This window comes from Notamacropus eugenii, chromosome 6, assembly GCF_028372415.1.
Source record: "Notamacropus eugenii isolate mMacEug1 chromosome 6, mMacEug1.pri_v2, whole genome shotgun sequence".
NCBI lineage: Eukaryota > Metazoa > Chordata > Mammalia > Diprotodontia > Macropodidae > Notamacropus > Notamacropus eugenii.
Window position 1 is genome coordinate 135,831,494 of NC_092877.1, and position 23,304 is coordinate 135,854,797.

Here is a 23,304-nt window from a genome sequence, read left to right on the forward strand (position 1 = left end):
TTTAATTATAGTGCCTTCCTTCTTTTAATTATTTCCTATTTATCCTGTGTAGGGGCAGCTAGGTGGTGCAGTGGATAGAGCACCAGTGCAGGAGTCAGGAGGACCTGAGTTCAAATCTCACCTCAGACACTTGACACTCACTAGCTGTGTGACCTTGGGCAAGTCACTTAACCCCAATTGCCTCATCCTGGGTCATCTCCAGTCATCCTGATGAATATCTGGTCACTGGATTCAGATGGCTCTGGAGGAGAAGTGAGGCTGGTGACCTGCACAACCCTCCCTCACTCAAAACAAAGTCAAGTGCAAGTCATGTCATTTCTCTGATGGCATGGTCTTCTTCGGCAACGAAGGACAAACACATTTATCCTATGTAGAGCTTGCTTTGTACATATTTGTTTGCATCTCGTCTCCTCTATTGAATTGTAAACTCCTTGAGAGCAAGGACTGTCTTTTGCCTCTTTTTGTATCTGCCACACTTAGGACACAGTGTATAAATGTTATTGATTGATTGAAAGACTGAGACCTGGGGCCTAATCCTTAGAGAAAATTACCCAACCTTATCAAATTCCAGATTCTTCACCTGTGACTTGTAAGGTCCCTTCTAAGTCTAAATCTATGCTCCTATAAAATAATCCTACTTGAACCTTAAAGGGCCTATGTTCATCAAGTTCTGTTGAGTATTTTTCATGGAAAGGTTTACTATACTATCTACTATTCTGCTTAAAGTAATAATAACATTAACTCATGTAGCTATATAAGGCTTATAAGATGCCTTTCTCACAATCCTGTTAAGTATTAATCTGGCAAGTCTTATATCCCATTTTCCGGAGACTAGAAGAATGAAGATTTAGGACAGGGCTTGGCCCCTTAATAAATGCTTGTTGACCGTGAGTCCATTCACATAGCCAGGCATTCCTACTTCAATTTCCATTATGCCAGTTGTTTATCCTCTTTTACTATAGTGACTTTGTCTGTTAAGTTTATGAATATCAATAAAATCATTATACCAAAATCTTTTTTCCTTCCTACTTTTCCTTTAGCCCAGGAAATTTAAATATGTTATTCGTCTACTTTAACTTTGTCCAAGAATTGCTGACCACAAAGTTAAACAATTAGGAGTGTAGTAGATTTTCTGGCTTATCTGTATATAAAACTGCCTACACAATGGATTGATGACACATGAGTCACTTTATAGTTTTGCAATGAGTTTGGGCCTCCAGGTCTTAAGCTCAAGTAAGCAAACCAGCCACCAATTTACTGAGTCAGTGGCTAACTCTCAAATTATAATTTTGCCTTCTCAGCAAGTTAGTGTATACATCCTTCCTATGGCCTCATTTGGAAGGAAGCATGTCACAACATAGCTCCTATTCACTATCTAACAGGTTTGAACAGAAGCCATGTGTCAGAGTATTCAAGCTTAACAAGCAAGTTATTAATTGCCTTGAGGCTGCTAGTAAAAGTCACCCCTCATTGCCCTCATGTATTTTATTTTTTACTAGAATTTCCATCTTCTCTTACTATAGATTTTGAGAAAGTGATGGAGGAATGCAAATTTTCCACAAGTTGGAAGTTGGCTGCTTGAAGAGAGTTATGTTTGAAAATACACTTGTGACAAAAGCTAGAAACCAGATCTGAAATGACAGTTTAAACCAGGACTAAAAGGCAGTGTGCTGTAGTGGAAAGAACTCTGGAGTTAAAAGGTGGGTTTGAATCCTGGTTTTTACTGATCTTGGACAAGTTAGTTCACCTCTATGAGCCTTGGTGCCTTCATTTTAAAAAAGAAGATAAGGCTAGATAATTTTAAAGGACCCTCAACTCTAGATTCTCTAATACCTATGAAAGACTCGGAACTGGGGACATAGATTTACTAGCTGTGTAAATTCTTGAACTTGTTTCCTATCTTAGGCCGCTAGGTGGCATAGTGGATAAAAGCCTTAGACCTAGAGACAGGAAGACCTGAGTTCCAATTCAGCTTCAGACACTGTGTGACCTTGGACAAGTTACTTCTGTTTTCCCATGAAACAAGCATTTGGCACATCACAAGCACTATATAAAGATGAGTTATTATCTGTTCCTGATTATTCAGAAGGAGCTTCAGTTTTATCAGGTGGGAAACTCCTGATATGGGGATTCCCTCCACTGATGATAGATTGCAACCTCTTGGTGACTCAAGTCTTAGGGAGATGGTTGAGGCATATAGTGATAAACCAACTGGCCAAGGATTATAAGACCCCTAAAAGGTCAGGTAGAGGTCATACCTAGATTGTCCTGACTCTCAAGGGCAGCACAATATACAATACACTTCTATTCATCTCTGTATAATGGGCATGATGCTTAGACTGTCTATTTCACAGGTCTGTTAGGAGAAAAGAGTTTAATAAGCTTTTATAAAGTGTTGTCATTATAACTGTTTTGCCATTACCTCCAGTTGGGCCACTAAACTTTGAGTACTGGAGCTGGGATAGCGTGCAGCATCCACGAGACTTGAACTTTACCTCTACTCTTTTCATGCTCTTGGTAACACCAACAAGACTAATTCCTTTCCCTACACTTAGTTTCTGCACAGCTTATGATGATGCATTTAAAAAAACAACTCAGTTCTTAGTGAAGGTATTACTACATGAAATACTATACACTTCTGAGTATTTAAGCTATTTTCAGAATTAGATGAAGATTTTGCAAATGAAATAACGATTACTTTTAAAAACTTTTTTGAGATGGAGAGAAAAAACTTAAGTTTGCAAAACAGGGCTGGGAATATGACAGGTAAAGTTTGTAATTCATTCAGTAGCATCAAACAATGGCATGGGATAATAACGTTTTCTGTAAATACCTGGACAGAATGCCACTCAGTGTAACAGAGGCTAATTTGAATCTCCAGCTCTCAGAAGGTAGTTATCAACATAGCTGTTTTATTGTTGAGCTCAGACTATCAAAGCCACTAGACTGTGTGACTAGACTGATGCTATCTGCTTATATAAACTTGTCTGCATTTAAATTACAACATTATCTGGACAAATGTAGAGTCCAGAAACCTGTCACTTTGGGATTGGAGGCTATTTACTTTTTTGTCATAGAAACAAAATCAAATTTGCCAAACTACATCAGTGGTTTACCTGTGCAGGTATTCAATCTTATTCTGATACTGTGCACCGCAGGTTAACAATTCTTTTTTTGCCAAAAGATTGTACTGGTGTGGTGAGCTATTTTTCAACGGAAGTGAGGGAGTCAATGTAAAAAAAAAAAAATCTTCCAATATTTATTAAGCTTGAGGGCTTGAGTCTTGATAAACTATGTGACTACACGGTTAATGGATACAGCAATTCCTTGCACTTTAAAATATCAAGCTATATTATTTGATTTCAAGAACTCATTGGGAATGTTCATTCCCTGTAATATGACAGCATGGAGCTTCAGAGTCTTTCCACAACACTATGCTCTCTGAAGTCATTACTTCTTCAAGTCAACACTTTTATTAGACACTGTGTTAGTTTTTTGGGATATCAAGGCAAAAATGAAATGATCCCTGACCCCATATCCAACTGACTTTTCCTAATAAAGTTCTTTCCCTGATCTTGTACAATAGTTATTCTTACAAAATGCAAACACAAATATTATCTATACTTTTGAAAAATAAGTTTTATTGATGTCTTTCGTTATTACATCATAGCAATTTCTCTTCCTCTCCTTTCTCCCACCCTGAATCTAACCTTGTAACAAAGAAACAGTTAAGAAAAAAGATACAGTGAGTAACTGACTAGGCAACATTCTGCCCACTTAGAGGCAGGTATGTTTCATTATCTTCACTGAGATTATTATCGTTTTTTCAGTCACTTAGACGTCTACTTCCTCTTAGAGATTTCTTCTTTTACACTTGTGGTCTCTGTCTCTTATTCTGCTGGCGCTTGTTGTTTCACATTTAGCTAGGTGCTCTAGACTCTAGCTAGAGGACAGGCTGATGGACTCATTTATCTACCTCAGTTTACTCAGCCCTTCACCTTCCTCCCCCTCTCCCCATTTTGACTTTCTTCTTGAAGTTCGGGCCACCTCTTAATCCACAAGTCTATGTCTAGATTTTTTTCCTAAGCGGTCTTACTGAGTCGGAGTTTTCGGATCTCATCTACAAATTCAATGCGCCCCAACGAGCAGGCTCAGTGGCAAACAAGCCGAAGCTCTGCGGGGCCGCGAGGACAGCCGGCATCCCCGGGGGCACTCCTCTTGGGCTGGCCGAGGGTTAAGTTCCCTCACCCGCCGGGACGTTCCAGGTTCCTAATGTAACCCACTCCGTTATCAGAAGACCAGCCCCGCGGTGACCTTTAGACTTTCGTTGTAGGAGGCACACCCCGTCCCTGCCCCCAGCCTGGGCCGCTCCGATGCCCAAGTCTGGGCCAGGCAGCGCGCTAGCACCCAGGCTCCCCGGGCAGGGAAGCGGCCAGGGCGGGGGGAGAGTTCCGTACTTCGCTCGCCCCGCCCCGCTGGCCTCCGGAGCCGCGGCAGCTCAGCCGCCAGCACTGGGCGGGACTGGAAGCGAGGACCAGGAAGGATAGGAAGGGGAGGAGACGAAAGGGGAAAGGAGGTCACGGCGCCTGCGCGCTATCAGGTGTGACCCGGGTGGGAAAGCCCTCCGCGTCCGCCATTTTGGCTACCTCTGTCGGTCTGTTCAGTTACCACGTGAACCGCCGACGGGGACCCGCCGGGGGGAGGCGGCGGCGGCGGTGGCGGCAGGAACAGGGAAAGGAAGAGAAAAGCGGCGGAGAAGAGGGGGCCAGGCCGGCGGGAGGGCGGGCGCCACAGCGCGGCGGCGGCGGCGGGCTCTCGGGGCTGAGGAGGCAGCCCGGGGACGGCGGCGGACACACACACACACCCCCACAGCGCCCCAGACAGACCCGACCGAACCGGGCGGCGGCGGCGGGAGCCGCGGGAGGAGCCGGGACGATGCCGGCCGTGAGCCTCCCGCCCAAGGAGAACGCGCTCTTCAAGCGGATCCTGGTGAGTGCAGCCCCCGCGCCCGGGCTCCGCCGCAATTCCCGCTCGGCCGCCCGGCGGCCGCCGCGCCCCAGCCCGCGCGCGCCCCTCGCGTCCGTGCCTCGCGCCCCGGCCGCCCTGCGGCCCTACCCGCGCCCCGCCTAGGCCCGGACCGGGGGTGCGGGGCCCCCGCGGCGGGGGCCTCATTCATTGAGAGCAAGCTGCGTCTTCCCCCGCGGCGACCCCGTTGGTCCGGGGCCCCTGCGCCCGCCCGGGGCCCGGGTTCCCCGCGCCGCCCCGCCGGAGCGCGCCGCAGGAGGCCCCCTCGGCCCGCCGCGCCCCGGTCTGCGCCCGCTGCCTTGGCCGGGGGCCGGCGCGTCTGCGACCCGGCTCTGCCATCCCCTTTCCCGGGAGGTGGAGACCAGGTGGGGCCTGGCGGGAGGGGGCGGTCCGGGAGGAAAGAAAAAAAGTTTGGAGCTATTGGTTGTGAGATTGACTTTTTCTTGTGAATGAGACGCGAGTGCCTGGCCAGACACCCAGCCCCAAGTCTGTAGCTGCAGAGCGGAGGATAAGCCTCTAATAATGAGGCTATTTGCTCAAACTTTTGAGGGGTTTTTCGTTGCTGTTGTGAAGGTTTGCGTTCCTAAATCAGAGCTCATGATGGCGTTTGTAGAGAAGTGTGATGTGTAGCCACAGTGAGTGACTACATTGTAGCACGTTTTCACCTGGCTGGTGGTGTGCGTGGAGTAGGGAGCGTACCCCCTCCATGCCCAGGCACTGGATCCGTAGGATTTCACAGCAACGACTTGTAAGTTGTTAACTTAACCTAAGAATCTGTCTTATGTTTTAAACTTTGAAAAGTTTAAAGTGGAAATCGTCTTCAAAAAAATCAAAACTGATAAACCAAGTCACCAATTTGGTATGATGAAGTCACGTACAAGAGATCGAGGTAGTTTGTGTAAAAAGGTGGGAAAACTACTCTCACCATCTCATAGTTATTTTTTTTTAGTCTTTGGTACCATTGAAGTAAATCAGAATTGTTGGTAGTTTTCATCCTCTTAAAAGTGTAATTGGATCTTAAATATCAAATGCAGTCGGAGTTGCAGAGTGGCAACTTGGATTGACACTGAGATGATTCGCACATGTGAAGTACTGTGATTTTTAGAAACAAGTTAAATGCTCCTAAGAAAGTACCTTAGAATCCAGATCCTACATTGACATTGTGATATAGTGTTTATGAGGTTAGGAATAGGGATTAGACTTGTGTTTGCCTTGATACAGAGGAACTCTCATGTAGGGAAACTCATCAGTTCAGGTCAGTGACTTACATAGTCTTAGTTGCCTAAAGCACTGAGAGGTTAAGTGACTTCCAGTTAGTGTCAGGGAATGACTTTGACTCCAGGTCTTCCTGGCCGTATTTATAAATTATGTCCAAGAAAAGTATAAATAGGTAAGCAGAAAGCCATGAGATGTATTAAGCGCTAAACAGCAGAAAGCTGTAAAATTATTCTACCTTGAGAGTTGAAAAAAAAGTGACTAGTGGGATTTTGCATTCTAGTGGTCTGGAGTTTCAAAGTTGATCCATGTTTGTCAGTTCATAGGTGTTTTAGGAAGTTGAGCAACATTAGTAGATCAGACTTTTCCAGTCTAGGGAAGAACTGGGTATTCCTAATGACTTGTAGTAAAACATTCTTGTCAAATAGTTATTTGTTCATAATTAGACTTAAATAGGGAAATAGTTGACATTTTTGATATCAAATTGAAGTTTCATGATAAAATGTGTGTATGCCTTTTTTTTTTTTTTAAAGAGGAAATCAGTTTCTACATCATTGGAGACTTCCAGAATTAGAGTTTCTGAAGTGAATTTTGTTAGGGCTGGTCCTGGGCCATTTTAGTAATAGTAAGTGTGCTTTTTGTTGGAGATGTTAACTCTTCCTTTTGTTCTAACTCTGATCTGAAGAGTAGAATCATAAATTGAATGACATGTCTGTATAGCATGTCTTTCCTTTCTGTCACCCTGATATAATTTGTCCAATGAAAAAACTGACTTTATTTACATTTTGACATGAAATTTTAAGCAAATTTTTCTTTGGTTGCAAGGGGATTTTACAGTTTTATTTTTGTAAATAATTGGATATTGTTTATTTTGGGTGCATCTTGTTCTGAGTTATTAAAGGGCATTTGAGTTTGAAATATTTTGAATTAGTACTTCTCTTGACAAATATGATTATCATACTTTTTTGTATTGTACATTGTTATCATAATTACAGGTATTTTCTTTAGTCAAATTTGGTAACTTTGGTGTAGAGGCAAGAAAAATGGATTTGGAGGACTTGGTTTTGAATCGAAGCTCTACCTGTCATCTTGAGCAGTTTATTCTCACTTTCTGAGCCTTGGTTTCCTCAATGAAATCAGGATGCTGGACTAGAATCAAGAAATGATCTCTGAGGGCCCTTGCACTTTAAAGAACCATAGTGTATACATTCTGAACTGAGAAGTCATTTGCTGCATATCTCTATGAAAAGGATTATTTGCATGCACAAACCTACTTTTAAAGTAGGCAAAAAGAGGAGTGAAATCATTTGTGGGCCAAAACCTGTAAATGTTTCAGTGAAATACTAACAGCTCAAAATATATGAATTCTGCAGCTGATTATACACAAAAGAAAGGTGTAAAAGTATTCTCTTACATTGAGCTTAAATAAAAGGTGGTAAATTCTAATAATCCAGAGTTTCCTAGGTGGAAAGAAAATTTAAGTTATTAAAGCTAAGTAAAATACAAACTTCGTTGGATTTTAGTCCATTTTGAGAAAAAAATTCGTTTTGAAAAGGTCTACAAACAATTAGTCAGTGAGAGATTCAATACCTTTCATGAAATGACATTAATATTTTATTTAGGTTGGTTTTAAGAACTAGGGATAAAGTTTTCTTCTTTGCAAATGAAAGAGGAAAGCATGGGGTAAGTTTTTTTTTTTTTCTCTTTTTATTCAGGTAAAGGGGATATAGTTCTTACCATATGTACTACAGATAGTGAAAGTAAACCCCTTAAGCAAATTTTTTTGCCCTTGGAGAGAGAACCAACACAGTTGATTGCATAGTATTAAGTACTGTTATAACATAGCATAGATTTATGAAGCTCAGTAGATGAGTAACTTATTTCACAATAGTCTACAACAAAACTCCAGTACTATAGAAGTTGTATAGTTCTTGGAAACTGGTTTTAACAGAAGCTTGTCTATAATAGAACATTTAGTAGAATTTTATTGTATTAAATATTTTAAAGGAAAACAATAATAGATTAGGGTGTCAAATAACGTAAATTGTGCTAAAGAGCCAATACTGCTCTTTAATTGCTTAGTGAATTAATAACTACTTTAAAAAGGCTTGTTGGGTAGTCCCCTCCACCAATGTACTTTCTAATCCCCTCCTTCCCTTAAATGAACTGTCATCAGAAGTTGTTTTGGCCAAAAAAAAAATCATCTGGTGGTCAGTCTTACGGTGAGGGTATTATTTGTAAATAGTAAAGCAGAAAGGGGCGAACCTTGAAAGTTTTCCAGCTTGGTTCAGGGCCTGCCATAACTTGTGCTTTGCTTACATAGCTTTCAAGAACTTAGGGTCACCTTCACACCAGTATGAGGCATTGGAATGGGACTTGAGTTGATTTGGATTTTAAGATTTGTCAGTTGAAAGTCTCCATCAGCCTAACTGTTATTTTGAGTTTTTAGTGTTTGAAGTTTGAGTGTTATCCTATGTAAATGCAAACAAAAATTTGTTTACTTCAGGTCTTTTAAAACCATTTTGAAAAAGAACTGAACATTTATTCATTCAAAAAGTTTAGTATTTTAAATCTTGTGATATTAACCTAAATTTACTGTTTATGTTTTTCACTTTAGATTCACAAAAGTTTCAGTACAATTTGGCATTTTTGATATTATGATCTATTATGATAGTATTTCTGTATTGAAAAAATATGGTAGAAAGAAATTACCGAACTACAAATTCTTCCAAATTAAGAAATCAAGAAGTTTTTGTTGAATTTTTCTGGTTCATTGTAATACTGATTATTAATGATTTTTGATACAAAGGGGATACAGATAAGAAAATTCTTTTTCCTATCCTTCTATAATGTAGTTAGGGAGATAGACAAGGGTATATATACAGTGATGCCCTTATTAACTCCTTTGGGAAAGAGACTATGCCATAATGGCTAGCGAGCTGACCTGAGAGTTAGGAAGACAAGAATACAAATTTTTGTCTCTCTTACATGCTTGATTTGTGACTCTGGGCTAGCAAGTTATTTAACTTAATGTTAAAAAGTTGAAGAAGTTATTTTGTACTGGTAGGAGTTGCCTCAACTAGTATTCCCTGCATCAGTGAAATAATATGTATGGCCTAAAAAGATCCCAACATACACACGTGTGTGTGTGTGTGTGTGTGTGTGTACATATACATATATCTGTGTGTATCTGTATATATCAAGATGACATGCTAGTTGTAGGAAAATCTTTTGAAACTAAATCAAGGGTTGGGTGCAAAGGATATTAGGGGAGAGCTTGGGAGGAAGTTCTGAACACCTCAGTGCTAAGTTGTTTGATAGGACTGAAGAGGAGCCAGGAATGATGCGGTTCTCTTACTCCTTTAATGCTTGCAACTTCTAACCACCTGAAGTTGAAATTGACTTGGATTTGTCATTCATGCATGTGAGGTGTCCCTGAATCTGTGCAGAGAACCATCTCTGAAGAAGTGTTAGTTGTCCTAAGTTCTCTCCAATCACCAGCAGCCCAAGGAGGAACTGAAGCCCACTTTGACTTGGAGGGTAGATAAAGACAAAAGGTAAGATAAGGAGAGTCTAAGATTTGGCAGTTTTTATTACAGAAGTATTAAGCAATCTCTTTATTACAGAAGTATTAAGTTACAAAAACAAATATTGTTCTGTAATCATAGGCATGACTCAAGACTATCCTGGGTCTTCTCTCCCTCTTCTTCGGTCTCTTTCTCCTACCATGGTATCAATTATCTTCCTGCAGATCTCATATCTAGCCCTCATCTTCTACAGTGGAAACTCATCATCCTTCAAGATTTCATTAGCTTTAGTACTCACACCTCATCAGTACCTTCTGCCCCTCTGATTAAAGGGCTGGAGGGTAGGATAAAGAAATCTTCCCACACCTTCCGTTTAAGGAATGGCCACTTTGCCTTCCACCAACTTGGATTGAACTTCACCAGCCACCATTTCTTCCTTATGTGTGTTGTTAGATTGTAACCTCCTTGAGGGCAGGGGACTGCTGTTTCTTTGTCATATTTGTATCCCTAGCACTTAGCACAGTGCTTGGCACAGAATAGGCACTTAATAAATATTTCACTAACAGGAAATAGGAGAAGGAGATTTGTAGGTTAAAACTGGGAGGATTCTAGGAAGAGGTGGGACTAACGGGCACATTCTAGGAAGACTATTGTGATGTGGGATTATAGGAATGAGTAAAAGATAAACAGACTTTGGACTGGCTTGGAAAACCCGAATCCATAATCAGGCCTCATTTTTTAGTAAGCATATCGTAAGTTCCTTTGGATTCTTGGAGAAGTCACTTCTTTCCATCATAAGTTCCTGCCTCTCAGTAAGGTACTTTGTTCATGACTGTCCCAGGAGAAGCTTTCTTTATACTCAGATGGTTATATGATTTCATTTGTTTAGATACTTCCTCTAATGATTGAGATTACATCCTGTTCATACCTGCTTGGTCTGTGCGACTCATATTCATGTCTTCCTATGAGTTGTCTTTAGGGATCCACCCAACATGCTGGAGGCCCTTCTTGTCTTCTGACATTTCGAGGATCCTAGTGGAGTAGTCCATGTGTTCACCTGTTATCTCTTGTCCTCATTATCTGACAGCCTGTTTTTGATCATGTATTTTGTTAATGACATCTTTTACTCCAGTTCTTTCAAGTTTCTTATTATATGTTGTAGCTTCTTTACATCTTCTAGGTACCCCTTTGTTGCTGTCTGCCTGATAATGATTTTCACTTCTTTAGAGACCTTTATTTTCTACATGTGGTGGTGTATTAGTATTAGAAAGATAGACCTTTGATTTGAGGAGATATTCAGCTGTCATTAAAGGAAAATAAAATTTCATCTAGCCCACTCTTCTGTTATACTGAACAAATTTATAGGTTGAATGTCAGTCGCAAGCTAAGCAATAGATGTTCCTTTATCCACTTGGTTTTTTTTCTTTGTTGTAGATAGAATGAACTCTTGACTGATATCTGCCAGGAGATTCTGTAGTGTTCTGGGGCTTTATGCAGAAACCAGTGTCCTAAAACAGAACATCTAGAAGATCACACCTTCTTTAACTTTTTTTTCTGTCATAGTAGCAAACTCCTTTGGCATTTCTGTATTTTAGGCTTTGTCTGATGTTTGTGATCAGAGGGTTGTCAGTGAACAAGATTATCTCTAGTTTTTTTTTTTACATCAGCATTTTTACTTTTGAAAAAACGAGCACTTTCATATACACAGCATAAAACAGAATTGCGTATGAAACCTTGACTCTCCACTTTATAGCACTTGTTTTTTAAAGTTACACATAATAAGTTACGCAGATTACCTTAGAAGGCTTCCTACTTAATCCATGATTTCTTCTGAACTTTGGGGAGGAGCCCTCTCTTTTTGGGGCAGGGACATTATTATTATTGCTGTAACTCTTCAGTTCCCAACCGCTCTCTCCCTAGTTAAAAAATAGAAGAGGAAAAAGTCTAACCCTTGTTATAAGTAATCAGTCAGGCAAAATTAATTCATTTAGTGGTGTCTAAAATGTCTCAGCATCTTGAGTCCTTTAACTGTTCTTTCAGGAGGTGGGTAACTTTTATCATTAGGTCCTATGGAAACATAGTTATCATTGCATTAATCAGAGTTCTTTTAAAGTAATTTGTCTTTAGAATGTGGTCTTCTTTGTGTAAATTGTTCTCCTGGTTCTGATCAGTTCTCTCCTCATTAGTTCATACTGTTTAGGATTCCCTGAAATCACCTGTATTCCATTCCATTCACATATCTCGTTTTGTTCATTCCTTTCTCTCTTCATGGTCACCTCTTTAGATTCTAGTTCTTTGCTTCCTTCCCACCCCCATTCCTCTTTTGGAAGCAGGAAACATATTTTACTTGTGCATCTTGCGTACTCAATCCTAGATTGTGTTTTCCTGTTGAGTCTGATGTATTTCTACACCAAACTCTCTGTGCCAAACTCTGTGTGTTCAGTTCTCCTTTGTTCATTACGATTAGATGTGTTCAATTGTTCTTGGTCTATTTCAGGTAAGAGTGAGGGTCATCTGAGGCCCATCCCCCTTTCCATGTTTATATACTCTTCCTTATACCTCAATTATGAGAATAGCATGTTTCCTTCCCTTCTTTCTACACTATTCATTTTATTCTCTCTTTGTTAATTCATTTGTTTTCAGTTTTCCACAATCATTTCCATAAGTCTTAGATTTTCTCCCCCTCCCTTCCCAGACTGCATGCAATCTTATTTGGTTTCTATACATTTTATTCTCTTTCTCTTCACATTTTCAGAACAGAACCAGTTTGTCTCCTAGGACCTCATGTTTTTCTTATGTAAGTTAAACTTTACCTCAATACCTTTTAATAGATATTAATATTCTGAAGGGATACTTGTTATTAGAATTGTTAACACTGCATCATCATACATTTCTTTACAGTTGCTCAGATAAATTTACTTTTTCTAGAGTTGTTTGCACTCTTATTTCAAAATTCTTACTCAGCTCTGGTTTTTTCATCAGAAATGAATAGAGTCATCTCTTCAATTAAAGATTCATTAATTTCCATAGTAGGGTTAGTCTCACCTTTGCAGGGGAAGTTATTCTTGGTTGTAAGCCTGCATCTTTTGTCTTTTAAAATATAGCATTCAAAGATCTCTCATCTTAAAGTTTATAGGTTTCATGTGATCATGATTTTGTGGTTCCTTGGTACTTCAACTGCTTCTTTCTGGATGCTTACTCAGTAAACATTTGTTAAGCCCCTGCTATGTGCCAGCCACTGTGTTAGGGATACAGAGAAAGGCAAAAGACAGTCCCTACCTACTCTCAAGAAACTTACAGTTTAATATGAGCAGCAACATGCAAACAATTACAAACAAACTATATGTGGGATAAATTGGAAATAATCAGCAGAGGGAAGGCAGCAAAATTAAGGGGGATTGGGAAAGATTTCATAAAGAACACGAGATTTTAGCTGGAACTTGAAGGAAGCAGGAGGCAGTGATGATGGAGAGCATTCTGACCATATATGGGGAAACAGCAATTCTAGAGTCTTCTGAGTCAAGAGGAGGCCAGTGTCACTGGAACCCATCGTTTGTGGTGGAGAAAGGTATAAGGTGTAAGAAGGCTGGAAAGGTGGGAGTGGGGTGGGGTAGAAAAGAAGTTAAGCTATGAAGGACTTTGAATACCAGAAAATTTTCATATTTAATCTTGAAGGTAATAGGGAGCCACTTGAATTTGAGTAGGGAAGTGACATTGTCAGATGTGACTGATTAATTTGACTGCTGAATGGAAGATAAACTGGAATGGGGAAAGACTTGTGGCAGCCAACTAGTAGGAGTGAGAGAATGAAGAGGGCTGCACCAGGGTGGTGACAGTATCAAAAGAGAGAAGAGAGTGTAAGGGATTTTATAAAAGTAAAATCAACAGGCTTTGGCAACAAACAGGATATGAGGGTGGGTTAGGATATGAACTTGAGGATGACATTTAGGTTGGGAGTCTGGGTAACTAGGAGGACAGTGGTCAGTAATAAAGAAGTTTGGAATAAGGGAAGGTATGGGGGTGTGGATAATGAATTCACTTTTGTACATGTTGGGTTTAGGATGGCAACAGGACAACCAGTTTGAGATATTCGGTAGTTGTCATGAGGTCTGCAGAGAAATAGGGCTGGATAAGTAGATTTGAGAATAATCAGCATAAAGATGGTAATTGAATCCATGGGAGCCAAGGAGATCATCACATGAAATCTTATATAGTGATAAGAGGACTCTGGACAGAGACCTGGTATCGCCTATGGTTTTGCAAGTATGACCTAGATGAAGATTCCGAAAACAACACTAAGAAGGATCATTCAGATAGGTAAGAGGAGAACCAGGATAGAGTAGTGTTATGAAAACCTAGAAAGGCAAGACTACCAATGAGAGTGGTGAGCTATAGTGTCAGAGACTGCAGAAAGATCAGGAAGGATGAGGATTGAGAAAAGGCTATCAGATTTGTCAGTTAAGAGACCATTGGTAACTTTGGAGAGAGCAGTATCTGTTGAGTAATGAGGTAGGAAGTCAGACTGTAGAGTTTAAAAAAATGAGAGAGGAAATGGAGGCACTCAACATAGAAGGCCATCTCAAGAACTCTAGTGACAAAGAGAAAGAGATACAGGATAATAGATGGTAGGGATGGGTGAATCAAACAATGTTCTTGAGAAATGTTTGTAGACAATAGGAAGCCGCCAGTAGGCAGGCCACTAGTAGATATGGAAATTCTGAATTTTGGCTATAACATTTCTTGGGACTTTTTCTTTTGGGGTTTCTTGTAGGCAGTATTGGGTGTATTCCTTTTACCTTTTAACTTGTCCTTTGTTTAGATGTGGAAAGTTTTAATGCATGATTTCTTGAAATATAGCATCCAGGCTTTTAAAAAAATCATGGTTTTGAGGGAGTACAGTGATTTACTTAAATTATCTATCTTTGATCTGTTTTCCAGTTCAGTTGTTTTTTATATTAGGTTGATATCTGTTTGGTTTGTTTTCATTTTCAGGTTTATGACTTTCTCCTCCCAAGCTACTTACTCTTCCAGTTCTTAAGAATTTTAATTTTTTCTAGTTATTCATGTAACCCTTAATGGAAAAATCTTTTTTTCCATTTGAGTCTTTATAGTCATCATAGAGTTACCCTTTCCTTTTTGAGGGTCTCTAGATTTGCAATAGTAGTTGTTTTTTTTTTTTTAATCCAAGTTGATGTCTTCTTTCGTTTAATCATTTCTACAGTTTTAATTCCTGGACCACCAGGTCTTTTTGTCAGGGCCAGCCTGTGCTCCTGACTGGGCTTTTGGGTGGAATCTTAAGCCTTTGTAGGTTCTGTTTGGATCTTTGAGGTTCAGAGTGCTATATATTCAAGGCCTTCCTTATATGGTGGTCTCAGGGAGAGTCCTGGGGTGACAATTTCTGATCCCCATTGCATTCTGAGCTGCTAGGTGTGTTCTGTGTACTGTTTGCTGCTGTTCCCCAAGGGTCCAACTATGGAGTGATAACCACTCTCCTGAGGTTTTATTTGGGGGGCTCTCTGTTCCTGTTGTAGCTAAAGAGAGCTGGCAGCTGTGTCACTGGTCCTTCTCTGGTAGAGTTGGGAGGCTGAGGTTTTATTTTTCTATTTTGGCCCTGTACTCTCCATTCCTATTGCCTATGAGCTGCACAGGTGAATATTTTGTCCAATTCCAGGACGGAAGCAGTTACTTAGTGTAATTGCTCATTGCATGTCTTGTATTATTTCTGTCTGGTAGCCAGTTCAGGTTGTTGATAGAGTAAGTGTGTGGGGGAGTTGGAAAGCCTTCTTTCCTTCATGTAGCCATCTTGGCAGGCAGTTCTTTGTAAGCGTTTTCAAATAGGTTTATATTATAAACCAGTGTGAACAGCCTGTGGCCTCTGCTTCCGTCTGCTTGGCAAGTAAATCAGGTATTTGCTGATAGAAGAAGTTTTTAGACCATTTTGATCTTTTTGTTATGGCAATTAATATAAATCAATTAAACATCTGTAAGAAATTATTGTATTCTGAATTTGCCCTGGAACTGACTTTTTTATATGAAAAAACAATTGCCATGATTACTGTGTCTCTTGAAAATAAAATCAGTCTTAAAAGCTCTATGTTTTTATGATTTAAAAAGTTATTCTAGCTTATGCCAATTAGATAATAGGCAAATAATAATTTATTTTGCTAAATTTAGACCTAATTTTGCTTAATCAGCTACAGTATAGTGTGTGTTGACATAAAATGAAGTGGCAAATAAGATTCAGATCTCACTGTATGTGTGTTCTACACGTTACTTTAAAAAAATCAAATGATAATATTTGGACCCTTCAGATGTCCAAAGTATTAACGACCTAATAAAAAGAGATCCAATTATATATCATGTAAACAGCCTGAATGTTTCCTTGTTACCCATGGAATCTATAAGGTCAGTAAACATTAATTAAGTACTTTCTATGTGTCAGGCACTGTGCTAAGCCTTGGATATACAAAAAGAAGCCCTCAAGGAGCTCACAATCTATGGAGGAGATAACAAGCAAACAAATACGTGCAGACATGCTATGTACAGGATTGAAAGGAACTAATTAAGAGAGGGAAGGCACAAAAATTAAGAACAGTTGGGAAAGACTTCTGTAAAAGATGGGATTTTAGTTGGGGCTTAAAGGAAGCCAGGGAAGCCTGTAGGTGGAGATGGGGAAGGAAGGCATTCCTTGCTTGGGATATATGCCCAGAGCTAAGGGATGGAGTATCTTGTTTGAGGAACAGCAGGAGGCCAGTGTCACTGAATCAAAGAGTACATCTAGGGGGGAAAAAGGTGTAAGAAGACTGGAGCGGGGGACGGTAGGGAAGCTTGTTAGGAAAGGCTTTGAATACCAAACAGGATTTTGTATTTGATCCTGGAGATATTAGGGAGCCACTGAAGTTTATTGAGTAGGGTGGTGACTTGGTGGGACTGGTGCTTTACACTTTGTTGACTGGAAGATGAATTGAGGTGGGGAGAGACTTGAAACAGGCAGACCCAGCAGCAGCTATTGCAGCAATCAAGGTGTGAGGTGATGAGGACCTGCACCAGAGTGGTGGTAGTGTCAAGAAGGGGATGTATTTGAGAGCTGTTGCAAAGGTGAACTCAACAGACCTTGGCAACAGCTTGGATAGGATGGGTAAGAGATAAGGATGACTCCTAGGTTGTGGAACTGGGAGGATGGTGTTGCCCTTTATGATAACAAGGAAGGTAGGAGTTGAGGGTGGGGTTGAGGGGAAAGATGACTGCAGTTTTGGATATGTTGAGTTTAAGATGTCTACTGGACATCCAGCTTGAGGAATCTGAAAGGCAGTTGGAGATTGAGAGATTGGGGGTCAGCAGAGAGACGATTTGAGAATCATCAGCATAGAGATGATAATTGAATCCATGAGAGCTGATGAAATCACCAAGTAAATTAGTGTAGAGAAAGAAGCGAGGAGGGCCTAGTTGGTCTAAAAGAAAGGTTCCTAGGACTTTGAATCGATCCTCTGTGGAAGATCTTTGGAAGATAGGAATAATGCAGTATGAGGAGGCAGCATGAGATATGGAGGGAATGATATACACAGATTAGATCACAGAGTAGATCACAGATTTGTTGAAGTATGGAGGTATATGTAGTCATATTTAGGATGATCAAAATCTCACGAGTTTTATAGTAGTAATGCTTTCAGGGTTGGGAAACAATAAAATTGTGTTTTCCACAGTTCTAGGAGATAAGAGTTGTGACTTAGCATGGACAGGTTAGAGGTCAGAAACTAATATGCCAGACTCAAGGAACTGTGTGAGGAAAAGCCTGTCAGAGAGGAGAACATAAAGTCACATGACCAGGGGATGATATCACTGGAGATCCAAAGTTAGGAAAACCGTATAAGAAGCCTCATCTTTCTGAACGTGTTGTAGTTGTCCCGGGGAGGCTACCTGTCCATTCAGGATGTAAAGATTAATGAAAGCTTTTCTGATTTCACAACAGGTATTGTTCTTTGTTTAAGGTGAGCATGTTTCTCACTGTTGGGGGCTTATTAGATGGGCTCACTTCTTACACAGGTAGCAGATTAAATTTTAGGTTCAGGAAGTAATTTTTCTTTCCATATTACTCTTGCTAGTTTGCCATCTACACCCCATCTACTTAATGACACTGAACATAGCACAGTACATTATAAACTTTTTGTCTTGTGTACTACTACCAGCAAAATATAATGGATAAAGATACAGAAAAAGGTACAGGGCTTTGAGTCAGGGAAACCAGAGTCTAAAGCCACCCCTTGACACTTTTTAGCTCTGGGACTCTGAGCAAGTCATTTGACTTCTTTTTGGCTTAAGCAACTCATTAGTAAGTCATAGACTACTTTAATCTGTCATGATAGTTTCAGATTAGACATCCTGCATTTGTCTTTAGGCAGAATCTAAGTTGGAATGCTTGGCAGGTTGTTTGTTGTTGTTGTTGTTTTAGGGAAAAATTATTTTATTGGCCCCATTTCTCTTTAAAATGAAGTTAAATGAAGATCCTTCATCCCTACCTCCCTTCAAAGGAGTTGGGAATCATTTTTTAATATCCTCTTTGGTTAGAGTTATGTCAGCACAGATTTTAAAGCTTTAGTGAAGGGTATTTAGAATTTAACATTTGTAACTGGAACAATTTAAATTTATTGAAGTATCCACTCTGCTTCAGCCAAGTTGGAAAGATTAGTTAGATGGGTTTAAAACTGAATAACCCAATCCACGTGGTTGTCATTTAATGCACATTGCCTTGTAGAGAAGTCTCTAGTAGAGTGTTCCAGGAATCTGTGCTTTCCTTGCCTTGAATGGTGACATATATTGTATAATTGACAAATTTGCAGTTAATATGAATGTAAGAGGCATAGCTAGCTTATTGGATGGCACTGAGCCTAATCTAGTAAAGTGAAGTGTGATAGGACAAATGCAAAGTTATATTCTTGAATTTAAAAAAAAATGAACATAACGGGATGGGGGAGGTATGGATTGACAGTTGATCTAAGATTTTAGTGGTTGCAATCAATATACATGTGTCAGCATTTTTAGGGGCAGCTAAAAAACTAATGTAGGCTGAATTAAGGGATGTACGGTGTCCTGGAGGAAGGAGTGCTGTTTTTGCTGAACTGTTTGTTGTCCGTGCATGCTATGACATGTACTGTGGTATTCAGTTTTTGGTATCTTTTAGGAAAGAATACAGATAACCCTTGAGTATTTCCAGAAGAGGAATGTGGGAATGAGGAAAAGATTGAATAACATGACCATAAGAGGATAAATTGAACTGTTGAAGGGAACTGGGGACATTTATCTTTGAGGGAAAAAGGTCAGAACAGAGGTTTTGATAAGTTATCTTCACATATTTGAAACATTTTTGTGTGGAAGAGAGAGTTTGAATTTTTCCACTATTCCTCAGAGGGCAGAAATAGGAGCAATGGGTAGATTTTATAGAAAATCAAATTTATTTTGTGAATTAAATGTATTGCTTGATATAAAACAAAACTTCCTAACAATTAGAATTCTGTAATGAGGAATGGACTGCTTGAGAGCGTAGTGGAGTCTTCCTAATTTGAAGTCTTCAAATTGTTAGGGGTATAAAAGGGATTTTTGGTCAGCTGTGATTTCCCTCTTCCCAGTTTTGTGAAAAAGACTATAGAACCATAGTACAAAAAAAGAACTTAAAGATCACCTAAACTAGCTACTTTGTTTTATGTTTAACCTTATGTTACTTATATCTTTCTAATAATTTATTTTTAGTTTTCAGCATTCACGTCCATAAAAGTTTGATTTTTAAATTTTCTCTCTCTCCCTGTCCTCCCCCTTGTTCCCCAAGACAGTGTGCAATCTGATATAGGCTCTACTTATATGTGCATATTAAATATTTTCACATTAGTCATGATGTAAAGAAGAGTTAGAACTAATAGGAGGAACCACGAGAAAGAAAAAACAAAACAAATGGGGAGCAAATACCCTGCGTCCATCTGCATTCACACTACAAAGTTCTTTTTCTGGGTATGGATGACATTTTCCATCCTGAGTCTTTTGGAGTTGTCTTAGATTCTTGCATTGCTGAGGACTAAGTCTGTCAGGCAGTCATTGCATAACGTGGCTATTACTGTGTACAGTGTTCTCTTGGTTCTGCTCCTTTCACTTAGCATCAGTTCATATAAGTCTTTCCAGGTGTTTCTGAAGTCTGCCTGCTCATCATTTCTTATAGCGCAATTGTATTCCATTACCTACATATACCACAGCTTGTTCAGCCATTCCTGAATTCATGGACATCCTCTCAATTTCCAGTTTTTTGCCACCACAAGAAGAGCTGCTATAAATATTTTTGCCCATTTGGGTCCTTTTCTCATTTTTATTTATTTCTAAAAATTTATTAAAAAAAATTTTTTTAACTTAAATTATTTTATTCATTTTCAGTGTTCTGCAATCACTTTCATATATCTTAGATTTTTTTTTTCCCCTCCCTGTCCTTCTTTCCCCCTCCCTCCCCACTCCCTGAGATGCCATACAATTTTGTATAGGTTCTATACATATATTTCTATTAAATACATTTTTTACCTTAGTCATGTTGCATAGAAGAATTAAAATGAATGGGAGAAATCATAAAACAAAACAAAACATAATACAAAAGAAAATGGTCTGCTTCATTCTGCGATCCAATTCCATAATTCTTTCTCTAAATGTGGAAGGCATTTTGCCTTAAGAGACCATTGGGAATTTTTTAAGTTCTTGCATTGCAATGAAGTTCTAAGTCTACCAGAAAAAATCCTTGCACACTGTGGTTGTTGCTGTGCACAGAGTTCTCCTGGTTCTGCTCCTTTCACTCAGCATCAGATCATATAAGTCCTTCCAGGCCTCTCTGAAGTCTTCCTGTTCATCATTTCTTATAACACAATAGTATTCCATTACATTCATATACCATAATTTATTCAGCCATTCCCCAATTGTTGGGCATCCCCTTGATTTCCAGTTTTTGGCCACCACAAAGAGAGCTGCTATAGATATTTTTGTATGTGTGGGACCCTTTCCCATTTTTATGATCTCTTGCGTATACAGTCCTAGTAGTGATATTGCAGGGTGAAAGGGTATGTCCATTTTAGTAGCCTTTTGGGCATAGTTCCAAATTGCCCTTCAGAGTGGTTGGATCAGCTCACAACTCCACCAACAATGAATTAGTGTTCCCGCTCTCCCACATCTTCTTCAACATTTATTATTTTCCTATTTTTCATGATAGCCAATCTGATAGGTACCTCAGAGTTGTTTTACATTTCTCTAATCAATAGTGATTTGGAGCATTTTTTTCATGACTAGATAGCTTTAATTTTTTCCTCTGAAAACTGCCTGTTCATAGCCTTTGATCATTTATCAATTGGGGAATTTGACTCAGTTCTTTATATATTTTAGAAATGAGGCCGTTATCAGACATTGACTGTAAAAATTGTTTTCTAGTTTTCTGCTTCCCTTCCCTTAGTTGCATTGGTTTTGTTTGTGCAAAACCTTTTCAATTTAATGTAATCCAAAGTATCCATTTTGTATTTCATAATGTTCTCTAACTCTTGTTTATTCATAAATTCTTTCCTTCTTTATAGATCTGACAGGTAAACTATTCCTTACTCTCCTAGTCTGCATATAGTATCAGCCTTTATATATAAAAATCATGTGCCCATTTTGACTTTATCTTGGTATAGGATGTAAGATGTTGGTCTGTGCCTAGTTTCTGCCATAGTATTTTCCAGTTTTCCCAGCAGTTTTTGTTAGTGAGTTCTTGTCCCAGAAGCTGGAATCTTTGGATTTGTCAAATAGATTATTATTGTCAGTAACTATTGTGTTTTGTGTTTCTAACTTATTCCACTGATCCACCACTATTTCTTAGCCAGTACCAAGTAGTTTTGATGATTGCTGCTTTATAAATACAATGAAGATCTGGTATAGTTATGCCCCCGTCCCTTGCATTTCTTTTCATTAATTCCCTTGATATTCTGGACCTTTTGTTCTTCTAGCTGAATTTTGTTATCCTATAAAGCTCTATAAAATAATGTTATGGTAGTTTGATTAGTATGGCACTGAATAAGCAAATTAATTTTTTAAATAATAAAACTCTACCTTTTCTTTCCACACATACCTTCTTCCCTTGAAAAAAACTGGAAAAAAATATCCTTGTCCTTGCATCATCAAGCAAAACACATTTCTGCATTGGTCTTGTCCAAAAAAATGTGTCTCAGTCTACACCCTGAGGCTAACACTCCTCTTTCAGAAGATGTGGATAACATCTTTCACCATGAATTTTCTAGAATCTTCTTTGGTTGTGTTAGAGCTCTTAAATCTTTTAAAGATGTTTGTCTTTATAATGCTGTTGTTACTGTATGAATTGTTTTCTTGATTCTTCTTATTTTATTCCACATTAGTTCACATAAATCTTTGCAGGTTTCTCTGAGAATGTTTCTCACAGTATGATAATTTCTTATAGTACAGTAATATTCTTTCACATTCATATGCCCTAATTTCTTCAGACATTACCTAATTGATGGGCATCTTGTTAGATTCTACTTTTTTGCCATCACAGATTGAGCTTCTATAAATATTTTTGTACATGTGGATGCTCTTATTTGCTTAATGTCTTTGAAGTAAAAATCTAATGGTGGTATCATTGAGTCAAAAGGTTTCCACAAGTTCGTAACCTTTGGGGCACAGTTCCAAATTGCTTTTGAGAATGATTGGACTTCTGTACTAAATTGCCACCATAAAAAAGAGCCTCTATAAATATTTTTGTACATGTGAAGTACTTATTTTTTTTAATCTTTTTGGAATATAGATCTAGTAATGGTATTGTGTCAGAAGATGTATATGCATAGTTTAGAATCTTGTGGCATGGTTTCCAGTGCTTTTCATAATGGCTCGATCAATTCAGCTTCACTTCTAGTGTAGGTGGGTTGTTTTGTTTTTTTTTAAATTAGGATGGATGTTTATATTGTAAAAAGCATTTTCTTCATCTGTTGATATAATCATCTGATTTTTTTGGGCAATACTTTACCTAATATGGGACCTGCTCTAGATATCTGATATAAATCCAACCTGGCCATAGTGATCTCTTGCTGTTGTTGTCTCTTGCTAATATTTTATTTATATTTTTCATCATAATTCATTTGAGATTCTGGTCTCTAGTTAATTTTCTCTGTTTTGACTCTTCCTGGTTTAGGTCTCAAGAACATTTGTAGCATAAAAATAACTTGCTTGGTAGGACTCTTTTTCCTATTTTTCTCAAAAAACTGTTGTTATAGTACAATTAATTATTCTTTTAAAATTCACTTGTAAATCCATCGGGTCTTGTTTCTCCCCCACCCATCCTCACCTTTGTGACCTAATTTATGGTTTGTTTGATTTGTTCTTCTTAGATTTAAGCCCTCTCTATGTCCAGTTTATCCAAGTATTTTATATTTTTGTAAATATCCATCCATAACTATGCCCAAAGGACTATTAAAATCTGCATAACTTTTGACCCAGAAATATCACTTCTAGAACTATATCCCAAAGTGATCATAAA

General features: G+C 39.0%; 1 protein-coding gene across 3 annotated transcripts in view; it reads left to right on the plus strand.

Annotated features, from left to right (window-relative positions):
• Positions 1 to 4,422: 4,422 nt before the first annotated feature.
• NAA15 (N-alpha-acetyltransferase 15, NatA auxiliary subunit) overlaps positions 4,423 to 23,304 on the plus strand; it is a 101,101-nt gene continuing 82,219 nt past the window's right edge. Inside the window, exon 1 of one of the 3 annotated variants that reach the window (XM_072621071.1) lies at positions 4,423 to 4,989. In XM_072621071.1, coding sequence (XP_072477172.1) covers positions 4,936 to 4,989 — 54 coding nt within the window. In that variant the 5' untranslated portion in view covers positions 4,423 to 4,935. The remainder of the gene's footprint in view (positions 4,990 to 23,304) is intronic. The other 2 variants (XM_072621072.1, XM_072621073.1) reach the window with 2 other exon arrangements.